We start from the raw sequence: 20,314 nt of genomic DNA, 5'->3' as shown, positions 1-20,314 counted from the left end.
GGGCCCCAGTTGGCTGGAGGGCCCCAGTTGCAGTTATTCTAGTTCCAGTTTATAGTTGGGAACTTTTCTGATCCAGCTTTTGCTAAATGAGACACCTAAACATAATATTATCAGCGGTGCTGGTGAAACTTGGTAAAACAATCAACAGTAGATGACATTATCAAGGAATTGGTGACCATAAATAAAATGTTCATCCTTCTTGTTTTGGATCCAAGTCTGGGAACTCTGCATCTTTGTCTCACCTCTCTGAATCCCCCTGGCTCCCGATATTCAGGCACCATATAACATAAAGTAACAATTCATGGGGTTTGTTTCCACATAGGAACATATATTGTGATAGCAGAAATCATTTTTATTTATTCTTACTTTATGCACAAAACAGGATTTCTTCTATTCCTTCACTGTTCTTCCACTAAAGGTTTCCCCCATACTTCTACCACCCTCGTTACATGCTCTATTTAGATTCTGCATTTTTATACATTAATACAAAGACATGAGACATGGCAATTGTCCACAAGACCACTTCCAAACTTTGCATCAGAGCAACCGTTCAGATGTAACCTACAATGTATCTCTACAAGCATCTTGAGTGTAACAAACCATATTGAAATGGGGGGCACCAAGGAAGCAAAACCCCAATTACTGATTGTCTGATGTACTCCCTTGGGTATACTACCCTTCTGGGGAGTCGGTTAATGATGGGACAGGGCTAGCTGTGTGTCAAGAACAGCCCCAGGGTGTCTTTAATGGGTGGTGATTGGGAGGGAAGTGGGCAGATGGTGGCCATGGAGGAAAAAAAGTACAAAATGGCACAGTCCCAGAGTAGGGCTTCATCTGGAGACTCGGGGTTAAATCCAGAAGACCTCCAGGCATGCATACATACCTTCATGAAGTTGATATCCTCTGTTTTGTCAAACATGACCTGCACAGAGCTCAGTAGTTTTTTGGCCTCTTGCATACGTTCATTCAGCTGCAGAATCTGTGCTGCGTTGTCATTGCAGAACTTGGCCTGAGCTTTATCCAGAATGTCCATTGTTTTCCTCAGGTCCTCATCCAAAATTTGGTGCAACTTCTCGTACTGCAGACGGACCTCGTCCTTCAGCTGATTGACTTTTTCCTGGAAGATAAAACAGAAACAGAGTTCGATTGTACTCCGAAAAGAAAATATTACGTTGGGGACCGAACTCACGGGATCGGTGGCAGAGGGTCTGGTAAATTGCAAGGTTCTAGATTGTAAGATCTAGAAATAAGCTTCTGTTGAAGTCAATGGACAAAGAAGCGACAAGCGAACTTTAAAATCACAAAACATATTTAAGTCATTTCGAGTCTTTTTTGGTTTTCTGATATATTTTTGCAGTTCATGGCACACATGGCAGGGTCGGATATTGGGAGGAAAGGTAGGACCTCTGATTTATTTTTTTGGCCTTTAAAATTTAAGATTAAGCAAAATGTTTGGAATCACAGGAACAAAAACCTATTCAGGGCAGACTTTTTGTTTTTTTTCCTGGCATTCAGCACCTGAAGAGCTGCTGTAATGAAAACATCCATTAAACAAAGAGCGTGATCTGAGCGCTCTAAACCACATTGTCCGTTCCTACCACGGCGATAAATCCCGAGCGGTGGAAACTGCGTATCTTGCGTAAGGTTTGTAACTAGATTCACGACAGAACAGGTCCCACGCATTCCGCCAGATTCTGAAAAATCGGGCAAATCTCTATGAATGTGTTATAAGACAGACTGTTTATTTAGTGCACACCATTAGAAATCATGGAAAACATCAAATTTATTAAGGTATGCCAGCATTCAATTCAGTAACATTGAAGGACAAAGTAGTCATCATGAAAGGGAAGGGTTCTAGAACAGGTTGGCATTGATTTTTATGTGGAGGTAGAAGATGGAAGACATATTGTACAAAAAGTTCTGTTTCTTATCAGATTCTATTCCTTCTGTACCTAGTCTAGGGCCAGGATCGGGTAATGGGAGTTGTACAGAAAGATATTTCCGGAATCACGCGTCAGCTTATAGCTCCAAGCTTTACACAAAGCGGGGCAGGACGAGCGTCATTGTGCAGTCTGTCATACCATCTGCATGCGCATACAAGAATGACAATGGCGTTCATGGCTCAAGGCCTAAGCATGCACAGAGCTCTTCCGGAAGAAAGCGACTACTTACAAGATTTGCTCCCAAGTAAAATTATTATGATTTATTGTTTTATATAGCGCCATCAAATTCCATAGCGCTGTACAATGGGTAGACAGAACATAACAAGTAGTATGTAACATAACAATATGACTTACAGAAACAACAGGTGAGGTAAAATGTTCTGGACTTCATACATTCATGCCTAAATTAGACCTACAGCCATGATTTCGCTACAGTCTGGTAGAACCTATTTGGTAGCAGAGCTCAGTGAAACTTCTGAATTTGAACCAAATTCCATCCAGGAACTAATAATTGGATTGACATCATTTAAAGAGCTTTTGCTGTATTCGGGCATTGACAAAAAAACAGGTTTTATCAGGTTTCAATAAACCTCATTCATCTGCAGACCTGGAGGACGCAATTGTTGTCAGTCATGTGCAGGCCCGGACTGGGACAAAAAATAGGCCCGGGCATTTAAGCCTGAGCAGCCCATATTTATTTATTTATTTATTTATTGTTACAGCCCACCCTTCATGTACCACCTTTGCATTTAATCATTCAGACAAATCATTAACACATTCATTAATGCAGTCTCACAAATCAAGCAATTCATCCTCACATAAATTCATTGTCATACGCATTCACACAACTCCTCCACACATTTATTCATTCATTCTCATTCGCATTCACACTACCCCCTCTCTTCATCTTATCTGCCCCTTCTCACTATGTAACCCCCTTCCCCACTTCTCAATATGTACCGCCTCTATCTATCCCCTCCCCCTTTCTCACTATCTAACCCCCCTCTGCCCCTTTTCACTGCACCCCCCTCCCTCACCCTACTTACCTTGTTGCCGGAGCAAGCAGCAACTGCGACCGCGCCTGTGCCAGGGCAGGATTGACTTAGGGGCTGATGGAGCTGCAGCTCCAGGCCCCCACCTTAAAATAGGCCCAGTCAGGACTGGACTGACTGGTCCTACATGGCCGCATTAACGCAGAGCCCCTTAAGCCCGCCGCAACTACCCCCTCCTAACTATCTACCCTCTCCCTCTTTGAAGTTCACTTACCTTTCAGGAGTCCTGCGGTGGGGGTGCAAGGCCTCTGCTTCCCAGCTCTGCCACTGTATGGAACAGTATAGAGTGATGGGAGTTATGATGTACTTTTAGAGCATAATTATATAATGAAAAATACATTGGAAATGGTACAGCATAACACCCATCACTCTCACACACTTACCAATCCACACGTATACCAATCCACACATATATACCAATCCACACACATATACCAATCCACACATATACACCAATCCACACACATACACCAATCCACACATATACACCAATCCACACGTATACACCAATCCACACATATATACCAATCCACACACATATACCAATCCACACACATATACCAATCCACACGTATACACCAATCCACACGTATACACCAATCCACACACACATACCAATCCACACGTATACACCAATCCACACACACATACCAATCCACACGTACACACCAATCCACACACACATACCAATCCACACACACATACCAATCCACACACATACACCAATCCACACACATACACCAATCCACACACATACACCAATCCACACACATACACACCAATCCACACGTATATACCAATCCACACATATATACCAATCCACACACATGTACCAATCCACACACATACACCAATCCACACACATACACCAATCCACACACATACACCAATCCACACACATACACCAATCCACACGTATACACCAATCCACACGTATACACCAATCCACACGTATACACCAATCCACACGTATACACCAATCCACACACATACAACAATCCACACATATATACCAATCCACACATATATACTGATCCACACACATACCAATCCACTCTCACTTAATGCTTTCCTACCTTTCCTTTCTTCTTTCAGCTTCTTTTCCTCTTCTTCAGTTCTTCTGTCTTCTCTGTCTTCTTCCGGGTCAGAGGGCACGGACAGCGGTGGGCGCGGCTTCAGTGTTGTGCGCCGGGACCTGAAAACAAACCCCGGCGTACAACAGCTGTTGCCGCGCGGATCACAAGGGAGCGGTATCGGAGGTCTTTAACAGACCTCCGGCTCCCTTGAGTGATTTTAAGCCGGGTTGAACCCGGCTTAAAATCACTCAAGGGAACCGGAGGTCTGTTAAAGACCTCCGATACCGTTCCCTTGCGAGCCTGCTCCTCCAGCGGCGGACATTACTGTCCGTCTCTGGAGGGGTGCCGGGTGCCGCAAGTTAGCACCCCCTGATGAGCGGCCGCCCCCTGGAGTGTGGCGCCCTGTGCGCTCGCACACCCCAAAGGTCGGCCCTGCCCTAAGGGGCCGGGAAGCCCCCACCAGGGCCGTCCTTACGGGTCTGCGGCCGCACAGGGTTTAAATTAAAACATCGGGGTTTTTTTTTTCCAACTTTATTTAAAAGCCTCCATGTTAAATAAAGTAGAAAAAAAAACCCCGATGTTTTAATTTAAGCCCTGTGCGGCCGCAGACCCGTAAGGCCGGCCTTGGTGGGGACTTCCCGGCCCCTTAGAGTGGCGGACCCGGTCGCAGTTGGTAGGGTAGGGGCCTGGAGCTGCAGCTCCATCAGCCCCTATGTCAATGCGGCCCTGCCGTGGACCGGCCCACCGGGCAAATGCCCGGTGTGCCCGATGGCCAGTCCGGGCCTGGTCATGTGATGTTTTGAGTGACTTTCGCTGTTCAAACACCACACTGAGCCAGTTCTTTATGGCAAAGCTAATGAAGTCCGTTAATCTATAGACTTTCATTAGTCAAAGTGTACGGCTGGGTGATTTAGATTCAGCCATTCTATTGTTTCTCACAGGCAGTATGATAAGGAGTCCGGGTATTTGTCTAGTAGATTGGGGCTCAGATAACCGAGCGAGAACTCATACAAGTAGCCGACATGCAGCTGTCCGAAAACATTAATTAAAATCTTACTCTTTTTGTTATACACTAATCAGAATACCAATAACAGTCAGTATGTTGACTGTAAAAAATGTGTATTTGCATTTTCTGCCTCTTACATCCACATGATGATGTCATTCAGTATGCAGTTGATCTCCCCCTTCCTGATTGGTTGCTTACTCAAGTTTAAATCGCTGTTAATGTATTATATAGCACCCAATGCTCAGGGCTTAAACTTCATTGGGGGGTCCCCCCCCCCGATTTTGAAATCTTTCTACTGTCATTATTTTTCATAATTAATTCTATCGCATAAATTCCACCACAAGCAGGTTGACTTCTCAGGCTTTTCTCCAGCACACTGGGTTTTCCTTCGGCCATTAGGTGCCATGATTTCCCCAGTTTGGTTGCGTGAAGATTTTTTTTCTTTCTGCCTATTCAGATCACATCATTGTATCGGTGACAGCTGAAATTAATTGCTTTTCACCAATTCACATTAATTTAAATAGCAAATTTGGTGATGCCCTATTTCTGTTCCTGTAGATAATAGTCTCTAGCTCAAACCGTCGTCAATTATGGATGATAATGACAGTTGCCGAGGAACGCGTCCTGGAAGTTAACAATGGAGAAAATGTAGGCAGTGGATGGAAATGGATGCTTTTCTTTGTGTGCGCGGTTTCCTTAGGGTCAGGTACGACAGCAGAGGAGCCCTTAAGAAAGATTTGTTTCACTTGGGAAAGTAGCTGAACTACACAGATTGCATAAACACTGCTGGCCCTGCGGCTAATAGCCGAAACATGTGAATTCTAAGTATGTCCCAACTTGGTCACCGTTACCATCCGAGACATTAGATACTTTTAATAGAATTTTGACTTGGTGATCATTTTTTTTTAGCTGATAATCTCTGAATAAATTGCCAAATCATTTTCTCTATTGAGCGTGAAGAATCCCATTGGAATCCCCGTATCGGCTCAAGCAGTAAGTTGTAACAAACTTCCCGGACTCTATCGGACTTTGGTTGTAATTGGTTTCAGCTGGAGCAGATATGGTGGGCCAAGCAGAAATGGGGAGATGACCCTCCCCATAACAAGAGACGCTGTCGTTATCGAAGGGCACATACCTCCACAAGTCTCTTGTCAGATTCCAGTTTGTAGAGCTGATCTTCGATGTCCTGCTCCCGTTCTTCCAGACGATCCTGCTGCTTCATTAGCATTTTCTGCGAAAGAATGAAAAGACGCATACGTAAAAATAAAGCTAAGCAAAATGCGTGCCCCCAAACCAAGTGATAACGTCCCAGCCGTAACAGGACTACAAAGTACCCTATCCTCCGGTCTGAAGGTGGCTAAAATAATTGTATTTTACACGGACATCATTTAAAAGAAATAACCAACAAGTTCTACAGGCCAATTTTTTGGTGTGTTTTTGCAGGGCAGAGGTAATATTACATTAGTACAACATTCACGTCACACTAATATTATCATGGTTTCTGGATGACAAATTAGGCCTGGCTGAGTCAGAACGAAAAACGGCGTTAAAAACAGCCGTTGGCCCATGAGCTATGTGCCCGTCACATCAGCCGACGCAAGCGGCAGGTTTTTTTTTAACTTTTCAATTGTTTTTGAACATGTTAATCTTCAATATGATCCTCGTAGGGTGAAAAAAAAAAAAAAAAAAGCACCCAGAACGCCTTGAGCCAACTACAAATTCTGTATCCTCACATCTGCTCATGATATTCGCAGCCAGCGATCTGGAGATACCAAACCCTTGCCGTACTCCTATATTCTCTAGTATCTACATTAACATTTAGCATTACAGCCGCTGCGGATTGCAACTCTCATGAGTCTAGCCAGCCTAATAGGCTCGTTCCAGTAGACCGGCTTTGTCGCATGCGAGTCGCAGTCCACAGCTGCTGGAATCCCAGTTGTATTCTCTGCTTTTCGTTAAGGGACAGGCAACAAGTGACCTTTTTGAATGACTGATTGCACCCTTGAAATGGCAATTTTGACATCCTGCCAACCCCCCGGGGATTTTATCATTCATCTGCAAACTCCAGGTGCACAGAAACTGCAAAAAAAAAAAAAGAACCGTTTCACATGATTGTCCGCACCTATCTGCGAACACCAGCTGTGGTACGGCATCACCCACTTTTACGTATAAAAAGCAGGACGGAGGAAGACTTCTTTGCAGCATTCTACATTCCTAGTTCTTATTAAAGTCCAAGCATCACATTTTGCCTCATTCATAACCCATAACCATGACACACAATCATGCACTGATAGGCTGTTGCCATAGAAACTGTCAATGCTAAATAAAACATAAAAGTGTTACCAAAATAAAGCTCTGTTAAACAGTTGCTCTATCTTTTAGAAGACTTTGGAGAGAAACCGATGCCGACGCATCTCGTATTCCAAGTGCCCCTAAATAATTTGTGAGTCTACTAAGAAGGCTGAAAGAAGAAAATAAAAAGATCGGTTTCAAGCTGGGCAAACTATATAGACCAAGCCGCGTATAAAAAGTATATCGCAGCGTTCCGAGTTCAGGAAGGAGGAGGCATCAAAACACAGACGAGAACAAAGAGAATTGGGTTCGAAACAAAGGTTTATATAAACAGGAATACTCGGGATGTTTGTTGGTGGCTCTCATAGAAGCCATTTCCAAATGTACTCAATGACCTCTACAGTAGCTTATAGGCATCTAGGAACTCTCCGGGTATTGTCCGGTGACTCTGGGAGAAGTGTCCCTTCTCCGGTTCACCCCCGAATCTTTTGGGTTGTGAGACCAGGGTGCAGACATGCCTCACTCCCCCTTAAACCGGGGTGTTTCCACTGACGTCTGCGGGTAGTCCTGGCCGCGTGATGTACAGTTAGGCTCCGGGTAGCCGGAGTCCAAAAGTTCCCAGGTATTCACTTTCTACAAACGAGAAGGGGAACCGCCTCCTTCTAACCCTAGAAACATCATTTAAAGCAGGGCTGTCAAACTCCAGGCCTCAAGGGCCAGAACCAGAACAGATTTTCCAGTTATCCCAGCATGAGCTCTGGCAGCTCAATCACAACGGTTTGAGCCGATAAATCACTTTGCGCTCAAAGCATGGATTTACCGCAATACTGGTTGGGGCCCCGTGGTCCTCAAGGCCCGGAATTCGACACTCCTGATTCAAAAGCGCTCTGTCCAATCTACTAAAAACGCTGCAAGGTCCCTTATGATATAGAAGCCATGCACCGTCTAACCTCTAAGATCTGCAAACACAGACGCAAGGAAATGTATTCTCCTTATTTACATAATGACAATTTACAATTTCATCTCAAGAGTCCTTCCTATGATTTATTTCTCTCCGGAGGAAGCCATGCTCAGATGATCACTGCTAAGAATAATGGATACCTTAGTCAGCTTTATTTAGATCATTTTGATTATGCACATCTGAAGATAGCCTTGGCTGACTGTACCTTTTATCTTTTAACTCCTTTGTATGCCAGACGAGTCTTCTAGATTGTAAGCTCATTTGAGTAGGGCCCTCCTTACCTTTTGTTACAATAAAGTGAAAATTGTTATGTTACGAACTATTTTTTATGTCTTACCAAACTATTTACTTTTGGGCTGGTACAACAAATGGATAATTTTATTGATTTTGATATGAGGAGGAAAAAGTCATAATACTGGGGATAATCTTGGAAAAAAAATATGTAAAGCCAGTACTGTTTTGACTTTGAGGCCAATAATAAAACTTTACCAGCAATAACAAGTTCAAGATATAGAGACTGTTCTTAGAAATCCTTGACAGTTTCCCAGCAGAGCACCACTTACATACACAACCGTTCAAAGGTTTGCAGTCGCTTGGCTGTTTATTTTCCATGGAAAACAAGGACATTTCTAACTGTAACATAATTGCCAAAGGTTTTTCTGATGATCAATTAGCTTTTTAAACTTAAACTTGGATCAACGAACACAACATGCTATTGGAACACAGGAGTGATGGGAGTGATAAAGGGCCATTGGAACACAGGAGTGATGGGAGTGATAAAGGGCCATTGGAACACGGGAGTGATAGGAGTGATAAAGGGCCATTGGAACACGGGAGTGATAGGAGTGATAAAGGGCCATTGGAGCACAGGAGTGATGGGAGTGATAAAGGGCCTCTGTACGCCTATGAAGATATTTCATTAAAATCAGCCATTTCCAGCTACAATAGTCATTTACAACATTAACCCTGTCTGCGCTTGATTTCTGATCCATGTTATTTTATTGGACAAAATTTGCTTTTCTTTTAAAAACAAGGACATTTTTAAGTGACCCCAATCTTTTGAGCGATATCACTCCTTTATTCAACTTTATTCTTTGACTATAAAAAAAAAAAGAAAAAAAGAAAAAAAGGCCAGTGCCAGAGATTTATTTTTTTAGATCTCATTCAATTTGACGAAATTAAAGCGAGTAGGGCACAGTTGTGATGCATATCTGCCGAAGCCAAAGCGTGTCAGGGCACGATGCCCACAGCAGATTCTGAGCAGATCTGCTGTAAAGTGCTCAGCCTTAATCCCGGCAGAAAGCAGCTGCCTCCTCCGGATGTTAGCAGCAAAAAGTAAAATGGAGAAGAGGAAAAACAACAAACAAAAAAAAAACAAAACAATTGAGCATCAATTTTGAGATTATTACGAAAAAAAAGGCTAAACAGATTAATAAAGAAGGAAGTCTCTTTTTTTGAGGTCTAAGCCAAGTATGTCATGAAAACCCAATTTAGACATCAAAGATCTAGCAAAAAAAAAATTATCAGTTTTGTTTTTGTATAAAAGGCCGAACAAACTTATGGGGATGAAACAAGCCATTTTAACTGCTGGCGGAGGGGGGGCATTAAGAAAAGGAACTGCGGCACAGGGGTGGGGGGTGTTATATGATCATTTGTATCAGCTAGCTTTGTTGCAACCCTCAACATCTGACACCATGGCCCTAGAAAAAAAAATGCTGGCAGGAAAGCATGTTTGGAAAGCAGTCCTTTCCATGGTACAGATGGGGCTTGCAGATGTGTGATGTGCAATGGCAGCAATGTGCGCTCTCATTTATAAAAAGAAGCTGTGATTTGATTTCAGACAATGCTATCAAAAACCTTTTATTACCGAGGTGCTAGTGGCGAGGATTTCGAAAGCTCTGACCTTGTCTGCCAGATGTGTTCTCCATGGAAAGGGTTCTCGGTCGCACATAAAAATGTATTTTGACAAGCTCCGCTAGAACGAAAGGGCCTGGCAGGGTGGGACGTGCCAGAAGTCATTTATTTTGTCATCTGGGAAAGTAGCTCCCTGCGAGGGAGGAGAGTGGATTGAGTTTCCAAAATATGCAGCCTTTGCAACATGTACAGATGGGCCAGGGTGTATACACACACCCTATACTGTACGTATGTGCCATATACTGCAAGAAAGGAGGAAACCCAATCATCAAGCTGCATATCGGATATTTGCCATATAAATGGTACAATCAGAAAGTCCAATTTAAAGGGCAGCATATATCTGCTCAGGCAGGGTATTTAATATACGATTAAATGTCATGCAACATATCAGGAAGTTAACTGTATCTTGCCGTGTACAGGGCATCAAAATGCTAAACAGGTGATGCAGCGTGCCGTAGGCATGATACTGAATCATACAATATCACATTATACAATGTGCAATATAACAGATAGGCAATCGTTTATTAAAGTAAGCCGGATACTCTATAGGTGATCGTTTATACAGCGAACTGGATACTAGATAGGTGATCGTTTATTACAGCAAGCAGGATATTAGATAGGTGATCGTTTATTACAGTAAGCAGGATACTAGATAGGTGATCGTTTGTTACAGTGAGAATATTGGATAGGTGATCGTTTGTACAGTAAGCAGGATACTAGATAGGTGATCGTTTGTACGGTAAGCAGGATATTAGATAGGTGATCGTTTGTACGGTAAGCAGGATATTAGATAGGTGATCGTTTATTACAGTGAGGATATTGGATAGGTGATTGTTTGTACAGTAAGCAGATTAGATAGGTGATCGTTTGTACAGTAAGCAGGATACTAGATAGGTGATCGTTTGTACAGTAAGCAGGATATTAGATAGGTGATCGTTTATAAAGTAAGCAGGATATTAGATAGGGGATCGTTTATTACAGTGAGGATATTGGATAGGTGATCGTTTGTACATTAAGCAGGATACTAGAAAGGTGATCCTTTAGATTGTAAGCAAGGCTCTCTTAACCTAATGTAACGATTCACCTTGGTTATTATAGTTTATTACCATAAACTGGACACTGAAGTGAGCTCTATCTTGCTACTTAGTATTCATTGTAACTTAATGTATTCCGGAAAGAAGGGCCCAGCAGATCAGTCAACGGTGATAAAGGCAATGGCGCCGAAGGTTAAATTAGGGGATCGGATTAAACATCTCACCCATTTCTACCATGATAGGTATGTTCTGTAAAACTGTGCAGCTGTTTATAAATGTAAAACTGGCGTGTACCAGGCCTTCTGCTATCCAAAATGCTTCATATAGCGAGCCATAAATATTTAAGGTTCATATATCCAAAGGGAGGGTGGAACCTCGTAATACATGATGATGTAATACATTTATGCAATAACACAAGAGTCATATCCCGCTGGAGGGCTTTCTGCTGAAAGTGTCTGATTTATCCCACAGGCAATTACTATTTAAATGTAGCATATTTTACGTCGAAGTCATGGGATTAGAATTTAGTGTATGTGCCAACGACGGTAAATAGCTAATTTCTTTTTGAGGGAGAGTTCAAATGTTAAAGTGTCAGTAAAGTTGTTTTTTTTTCTCCTCCTTTTACTTAAGAAAACCATAAAGCAAGCCTACTTATATTAAAAGTGTTATTTTTATATCATTGTTCTACAGACATTAAGTGAATAAAGTTGCTTTACTGAACTCGCATGCCTTCTTGTTCTTCAGTGCACAACCTATCACTGGCGATGTATTTTGGCCTAGGGCGGCAGATCCATGGGGGACGGAAGCCCCTCTGCAACATAACAGGAACCCTCAGGCTCCTTGCAGCACCACTACTCAGTGTGTCGATTAAAGGGGAGATCACTGATCTCCCATTAATAGTATGGAGGTCTGTGCTGAGCCGATACAGTCCTTCCGCACTATGGAGGGGCGGCAGGCGACAATGCCCAGGTAGAAAATCTATGATATGTATGCACAGACCTTATGGTTTTCTTCCTAACCCACCCCTAAACATGTAAGAGAATAATAATAATAATAATACCAAATAGTTATTCTAGCACGTGGTTAGACTTCACTTATATAAGAGAATTAGAATGTTACTTTGTAGGGAGTATTAAAAAAATACTAAATCGGAGTTATTGATGGATGTTAAATGGAAAGACATATGGCCTAAATGTTAACTACCAATAAAGACTGCCATTTATTAAAGTAGAAAAGGTTTAAGTCTTTTACCTCTAGCAACACATTTGTCTATTATAAATGTGTGTTTATAATTTATATATATATACACACACACACACACACACACACACACACACACACACAAAGGTAAGCGCCATCTACCCCAGTCCCAACGGGGAGGAATAATCATGCAGGTCGAAAGAATAGGGTTCAGACAGCCTACTATTAGAGGTGAGATTAATGGAGAGGAATAATCATGCAGATGAAATGAACAGGGAGCTATGATGCCTGAACCCCTAAACACATGCAATGGGATTCTTAATAGATACTTTTTATATTTGCTAATATTATTACATGGTTTACTTGAAGATCTGCTGTAATAGAGAGACCATTTGACTTCTCGGAGTTTATACATACAGCAGGGACGCGCTTTACACGCGCCGGTCAGCAATACATGAAAATTGCATATGTCCTGGAAAAAGAAATGTTGGGATCCTGCTTAGCGGACGATTTAACACAATGGGGGTTATGTATAAAGAGCAATGCAAAGTGGTATAAGTGGAGCAATCAGCGGGGATATTCCACCGGTTGCTATAGTAACTGGCCACTTTGCACCTGAAATGCCCTTTATACATAAGCCTCCAATATTCCTAATTGAAAAATAGATAATAGAGATTTTATTTCTTCATTATACATTATGGACAATGCCCTTTGAGAAGAGAAGCCCCTTCCCCAGACCAGACACATTTGGCCTGTTTCACAGGCTTATATCACAAGATTTATTCACCGGATTTATTTACGCGTTATGATGTATGATGTATGATGTATGGTGAGCTTCCCTTGTGGAAAGGTCGGGCTGGTCCTGCATAATGCAGCGAGATTGTCTAAAGCCAGTTGGTTAACACAAGAAAGCAAGGATCTCATAGTTCCAAAGGTTGCTTCATTTAGAGAATTTTCCCAGATTTGTCAGCGGCTTGACAAAAAAAAATCAATAAATGAAATCCATGAGCCAGACAGCCCCTTTACTAGTCTTTGGCTGCAAGATTTTCCACGCTTCTATTATAATAAAGAAAAAGTGTCTGGAAAAATCCTAGAAAAAAACATTTTGAGAGGTGGGTAAGCAATTTAGGTGGGCAAGTAACTTAATCATTTGATGTTAATGCATAATTTTACTAGATATCAGATTCTGTACTATGCTTAAAATGTCATTATTAATGTCTATGTACTTAGTGCGATGTCATAAAAGTAACTGTTGGTGTAATGGTCAAGTGTCCCAATACTTTTGTCCATATAGTATAGATGACATTGAACCAAGGGAAATATTCTACCTATACATGGAGGATGGACATCCGTTTCTGGATCCTACAACTGTCTGGCCCCCAAGATGCAAACCTCATCATCATGAACTTAACTGCCAACACGTGAGCACCAACAGATTCTGGATCTTTATACCCATAACCTACCAAGCCGAAGCACATTAGCCTGTATGGTTTGACTCATTAATTGTGCTGTCCTTCTAGCATGTCCATGAGAAGCAATGGGTCATGGGTATGGAAGCTCAGAAGTAACAGGGTGGTATGGTTTCGTTCCCATGGGGAAGCCAGCTGGACCCAATGTCTTAAGTAAAATTCATGAAACTTGAGAATTATACATAATGTGTATGATCACAAGATATATCGTAGTGATATACAGTGAAAAATATATGCCTCGCCCTTTCTATAGCCTTTGAGGGGGTCTTTATAAAAACAGAGGCCCTAAGCAGCTGCTTATATGAAAGGGCCACCCCTGCCTCCACTGAACAAAGCAACAAAGATCCTACTAAGCACATGGAATCCAGCAAGGCTAAACACAGTTTAATTCCCGTGATGTATGTCGTGTTATAAAATGGCATTCTGCTGTGTTGAGCTGTGTCCACTCTGTCCCACCCGCTGTAGGAAGATCCACAGGGCATATTCCAAGCCGTTTACCAACCATTGCTTCTGGTAGATGCCATTTATACTACTAAGCAAGCACTAAACATAAGGTAAACGCTCTTCGGTTGCTACGACACTTGGCAATCTATACAAAAACTTAAGAATAGTTATGACACATTTAACTTTAAATGATACATAAGCACCCATGGAATGTACCGATATACGGTTTCAACCAAAGCAACGACTGAACGTGTCCAGATCCCGTTTCAATTGAATATAAGCTCTTGGGAAGAGTTCCCTCATCACGTTACACGACGAGAATGTGATTATACTCCTTTCCAGAATCCTTTTCTGGAGCTCATCCATTATATGTGTACATACAGTAAGCAGACAGGTTTTACATACGTATAATTGGCAGCGTATTTCTCATGTTGCTTTGCAGAAGTACGCTCATTTTGTTGTTTGCATTTGACATCACACGCTATGGATGCCAATATGATGCACTTGGTCACGTCATCGGAGGTGAATCTACTCAGTGTGTTCTAACCTCATGGGAGGAAAAACAGTTCCGGCAATGGTAAAGTTTCCCAAATTTCTGCTGCTCCAATAGAAAGAGGTAGGTCGCGGCCGTACTGGAAACCGGCCATGGTTTACATCACTGCTTGAAGCGTTCCCTTTCAGTAAGCCAAAAGAGCACATCTGACTTTCTAATCAGCTACAGAATTGCCTCAAGACACCTCAGCTGGCCTCTCATCTGAAGTCCCTGTCTTATGCTATTCCACAAGAGAAGCATTCCACAGCAGGGAGGGCGAGGGTGCCAGACGAAGCCAAGCCTCTCCTCCTGTCCTGGATACTCGCTTATACCGCACATCAGTCATCCCTTTACTACTTACAGACAAATATTAAACAAGAAGCAGTTTACAGAGGAGGAAAAGATAACCCTACAGTAATACTTCAGCATTTTTATGAGGCAGGGAACTGTTGGGTTTGGACCCAGGAGAAGCATGGTCAGGGAGGGACCAAGGAACCCGAAGAACCAACTTGTGGAGCTCAGCTACTGAGCCTTCCAAGGTGGCCACGTGGGAGCTTCTGTAGGTCTAATTTGACAGCAGAGATCTTCATTGATTTTACCGCTGCCTGGGCTGGGGGATCAGACCCCAACCGGTCCATGATGACTGCTGCCCACTAAAGAGGGACAGCTGCACCGGACAGTGCCTTAAAACTGGGACTGCACCGTGAAAAAAAATCAGAAACACTTGATTATAGGAAGAAATGATATAAAAGCAAGCTGTGAAAGGTTGTTGGCCTAGAAACCGAAGGAAAAACTTAAGTTTCTATGTGATTAAACATCCAGAGAAAATAATATAAATAACAGGTGCACCAAGGTGTATCTCTTTAGCACCGCAGATCTACTGGCACTCTAAATAAAATGTAAGGTTTAACATGTCGAGGGCTGAATTAATTAAATGGAGTCTCGTCCCCCTTTTTTTAGGGGGTGAGACTCCACTTAATTTGTTGAGCTCTCGACATTGGAGTCCAGATATTAATGATCAGTTAGCAAACTATCATAAAGTTACCCTTTAATACCAAGGGATGTTTCACACATACATATAGCTGGAGCTTGAATTTAAGCAGAAAGAAAAAAAAAACTTCAGTTAGGTTCATTTTCCTACCTGTATCAAAATAATATTGTGAAGATTTACATTGTATATTCTAAATACAATTTAACCCCTTAAGGACATTGGTCTCTAAACCCATTGAAAACAATGAATTTGAGCCCGTACATGTACGGGCTTTGTCATTAAGGGGTTAAAGGGTCTGTAACAACCTGGTAAGTTATTTATTATTGCGGGTGACTTAATCTTCAAAAGCCCATTGTATTTGAATTAAAAATATAAGGCAATAGAATCCATCGTTCTTTTCTTTATTCCCTACGGTTGAATAAGAATAAAAACAACATCCAAAGCACGACACAAGATACACAGTCACTTGCTTTTCACATGATCCATTATTATTGTGCCGTGGCTCGCCCGTAACAAAAGAGAAGTACATTTGCAAACACAACAGGCTACCAGTTTTCCTTAAAAACAAAAATTAAACATGTACTGTCTCGCCAAACGGCCCCACTATTGCACTTTAGGAGGTAGTGGGTATCACTGACCGGTTGGGTAGGTCAAAGGATCCTTCCGACCACTAACTGAATTGCAAGAGGTTGAACCGCATTCAAATCTATTGGAAATTTGAAAACGCAGTAGGGAAAGCGTTCATTTTTTACAGTTGTCTTGCAATTGTAAGGGGTTCTTGTCCAAATTAGCACAAGTCTGTTGCTACTACCTATATGTATCTTCCATGTGCCCGGTCATTCTATGACAGAGACAATCTCTTACTTAATACAGGCTTTCCCCGACGTACCAGACTGCCAAGTCTGCTATCGATGTAGCCGCATCTGGACTCTTGGCAGTGCAGTTTCTAGTTTACTCACTGGCTTAGGTCAGATGAAGACGCAAAACGCCAAACTCAAATCAGCTTGGGTCCATGGATAGGAACAGCATGTCATAGGCTGGTGTCCTTTTCATTTTTAGGCCATGGGGTAAGAATCTTTTGCTCTAGAGGAATGTCACAAGAAGCGATAGAGTTCTTAACATCTGCAGGAGGTAGGTTAGCTTGGAAACGTTAGGGTTTGTTGTGTGAAGTGATGAAATCCAAAAGAAATTGTGTAACAGATTTCCAAATCCTACTTATCATAGCAGCAACTGTGAATAGGTTTCAAAAGAAGATAAAATGTCATAATTAATGGTATGCTGTGCCATGAACAGTTGATGCTTTGGTGATGAGTGATTCATATGCATTTTCTCAGCTCCTCTGATCCTCAAAACTCAACAGGACTCTACACCTGAAAGTTTTCAAATAGGAAACCTCAAGATAATAAATTTATAGATTTTCATTTTAAAAAAATCTCTCACGTAAGGTCTTTGTTAATATCTTGCTTAGACAACAGAAGCTTAAACCATAAAGGCCATACTTCGCCATACTTTGCCATACCCCCACACACTATATACAAGTGAATTCTGTTGCCAAAAATGCATGAATTTTAACTTCTTTATTTTATGTTGATGGCTTGTTCAAAATTGCAAGGCAAATGTGATCTTTAGGAATACCATAATTCGAGCTGCCCGAACATTTTTCAGTAACAGCTGCTCACTGTTACTGCCAACGGCATCTGCCTACTGCAGGCAAAACGGAAAAATAGAAGAAAAAAATGTTTTTAACATTGTTCAAAATTAAACCAGCTTCCAGGAGAAGAGGAGGGAGTATGTTTGATGAAATAAATGTTAGCCTAACCATATAATACACAGCAGCATTTGGGTCCTTACAAATATGTATGCAGAGGAATACGGACAGGTAAACGAATACAAACGTTTAACTCCTCGGCTATGTCTGACCAGTCCAGGGATTGGAAAAAGTCACCATATTAAAGAATTTATACACCGAACTTCAAGTGTTCGTTTTTTTATGCCTCTTAAAAATAAAAGTTGGCACTCACTGCAGAATATTAGGTAACCGCTGTACTGCTTAGCTCTGTGCCAACATAAAACTCCATGAGCTTTTAGCATAAATTATTTATTAACCCACCTATAGCTTGTGATTTTTTTCTTGCCAGTGTAAGCGTTTTGGAGAGATTTAAACATTAACCTCGTTGAAGTGGCGATTGGTGACAGAGGCAGCATTATCTGCTCTTCCCAAATTAAACACACGGGGTGGAATTTTAATACAATAATAATAAGAAAAAAAAAAACACAATTACATGGGTTTACTTGGTGTACATAAAAAAAAGTGCGATTCTGGGAAGCGGTATGTGCTTCAGACCCTTAAAATATATATTTATGAGTATTTAGAAATCAGCAATGTATAAGATAGGCATTACGTGGAATAAAGTACAGGAGTGCCGAGGGGCAGATTGTGTTGCATACGTCTTTGCCAACCAAGGGGCTACATTTGTTAACCCCTTCTTGCAGGCGGACTCAGGAGAACCATCCCTACACTAGTACAGGCACCAGGAATTCATTGGTCCCATCAACTTCCTGGTAACACCATTCGGAAGCAATGGAAGATCCGTTAAATAAAAGATAGCAGGCTGTTCTACATGGCTTCAAAGCCTTGAGCTGCTTTCAGGACTGTATGTCTAGAGGACACGTTCAGAAATCATAGTTGGAAAGCATTAGCACAGCGGCAGACTTCAAACGTTAATTTCAAACACAAATAAATGAAGACACACGTGTCAGATACAATTACCCAAGATTATAAAAGTTCTATTATATATTATATGTTTTTCAGCCATTCTACTATATTCTGTGGAGATGTATGCCAGAAAAAACATATCAACGTGGCTTCTAGATATGTCCAAGAGCCAGCATCAGGTACACCCCCTAATGATCAATTTAAAATGGCATAACGAGCCATACCTAGTCATGACTACCTGGCTCCTGGGATTTGCAAGTCACCAATTAACAGCATACAGCTTCTGGCGACAAAAATACCTCCAGTAACTAAATTCAGAAGGGTGCCATGAAAGTAATGCAGATTTTTAGCAGGGTCAACTAGGCAAGGGCTGCACCTGAAGGACATTATAGTCATTCCCTGCAGCCATGCTAGGGAGTCACACATGCTCCTCATGTATCAGGACTTATGCAAAACTCTAAAGTGTCCAATACCCAGTTTTCAAGTATTGTTGAACTCAGTTGCCCTACTATCCCACTTTTGCAGGCAGCAGGGCAATCATGGGCCGGTTAGGAATATCAACCTGCCCACCAAGCTGTGAAAGTGATATAGATCTGTGTTTCGCTGCACAGAACTCAAATCACAGCTTCCATGTGGCCACCTGGCAATGTTTTTTGAAGCAGAGCTGCAATATGATGTCATATCCTAGCGTTCTTCTTTAATGCATCGAGGTGGCTTGACGGGTAGATATGTAAATAGTCCAGGGCCGAGGCCGCCTTTAACCATATCTCTTAAAGGTGTGTCACTTATGGCATGTAAAATGTTGGGGGGTAGGCTCATTTGGGGCATTTATGAGCCAGTGGGCATAAATAAATGTTGACTGTATAGTTTTAACCCCTTAAGGACAATGGGCGGTCCCTAAACCCATTGAAAACAATGCATTTTGAGCCCGTACATGTACGGGCTTTGTCATTAAGGGGTTAATCCCTCTGAAGAGGAAATCGCAGGACACTCCTTTCTATATTGAACATTGTATCCAATAAGAAACTTAAATAAAACCCACACAAAAAGTTGCAACATCTAAACCAAGTGAAAGCCTACTCTGCATTTGCAACACCACATAAAAGGTTTAATTCACTTCTGTAATTGGAGCCGGCTTTTACCATGACATTTAAAACGTATTGTTTACATTTATCAATTAAAATAAACTATCCGCAGGAAAAAGGGAACAAAAAAACCTAGGTCATAGTTTTTGTAGTTAGGCTGCTGCGGAAGCTAGATTAGGGGGAAGAGGAAATCCATTTTTGGCTTCCTTAGAATAATATGAAATCCCGCTGGCCGATTGCAGCTCTCCCGGCAGGATCAGGAAGCCTTGGTCCTTCTAGATCCTCTTCCGTTTCTATTGCTATAGATCCGAAGCACGTGGTCGCTTCAAGTGTTGTATGTTGTACGGCACCACGACGGGGGAACATTTATTATTATTTTTTGAATTGAATAATTTAAGAATTTTTCCAACAATATACTTTGCGCCATCTAGTTCCATCCACCATTTGTAGTAGTCGGGGTAAATGTTCCTGTAGTTACTGTAAGTCCTTTACCTTGTTTTTTGTATACAATTCTCAAGGTTAATCATTTTATTTTATTTATTTATTTTTTTGGATAACACCATGCTTTAACACACATTCATACTTGCCTTCTCCCCCCC

The 20,314-nt window shown here is 41.8% G+C and overlaps 1 protein-coding gene across 2 annotated transcripts in view; it reads right to left on the bottom strand.

The window, feature by feature from the left end:
• TRIM8 (tripartite motif containing 8) overlaps positions 1 to 20,314 on the bottom strand; it is a 37,822-nt gene that overhangs the window by 3,198 nt on the left and 14,310 nt on the right. For both annotated transcript variants that reach the window (XM_053450398.1, XM_053450399.1), the window contains exons 3-4: positions 6,213 to 6,308; positions 884 to 1,117 (exon numbers count right to left, since the gene is read on the bottom strand). In XM_053450398.1, coding sequence (XP_053306373.1) covers positions 884 to 1,117; positions 6,213 to 6,308 — 330 coding nt within the window. The remainder of the gene's footprint in view (positions 1 to 883; positions 1,118 to 6,212; positions 6,309 to 20,314) is intronic.

The sequence above is a fragment of the Spea bombifrons genome, chromosome 11, assembly GCF_027358695.1.
Source record: "Spea bombifrons isolate aSpeBom1 chromosome 11, aSpeBom1.2.pri, whole genome shotgun sequence".
NCBI lineage: Eukaryota > Metazoa > Chordata > Amphibia > Anura > Pelobatidae > Spea > Spea bombifrons.
Note: the sequence above shows the minus strand (reverse complement) of the source record. Positions and strands in the feature narration are given on the sequence as shown.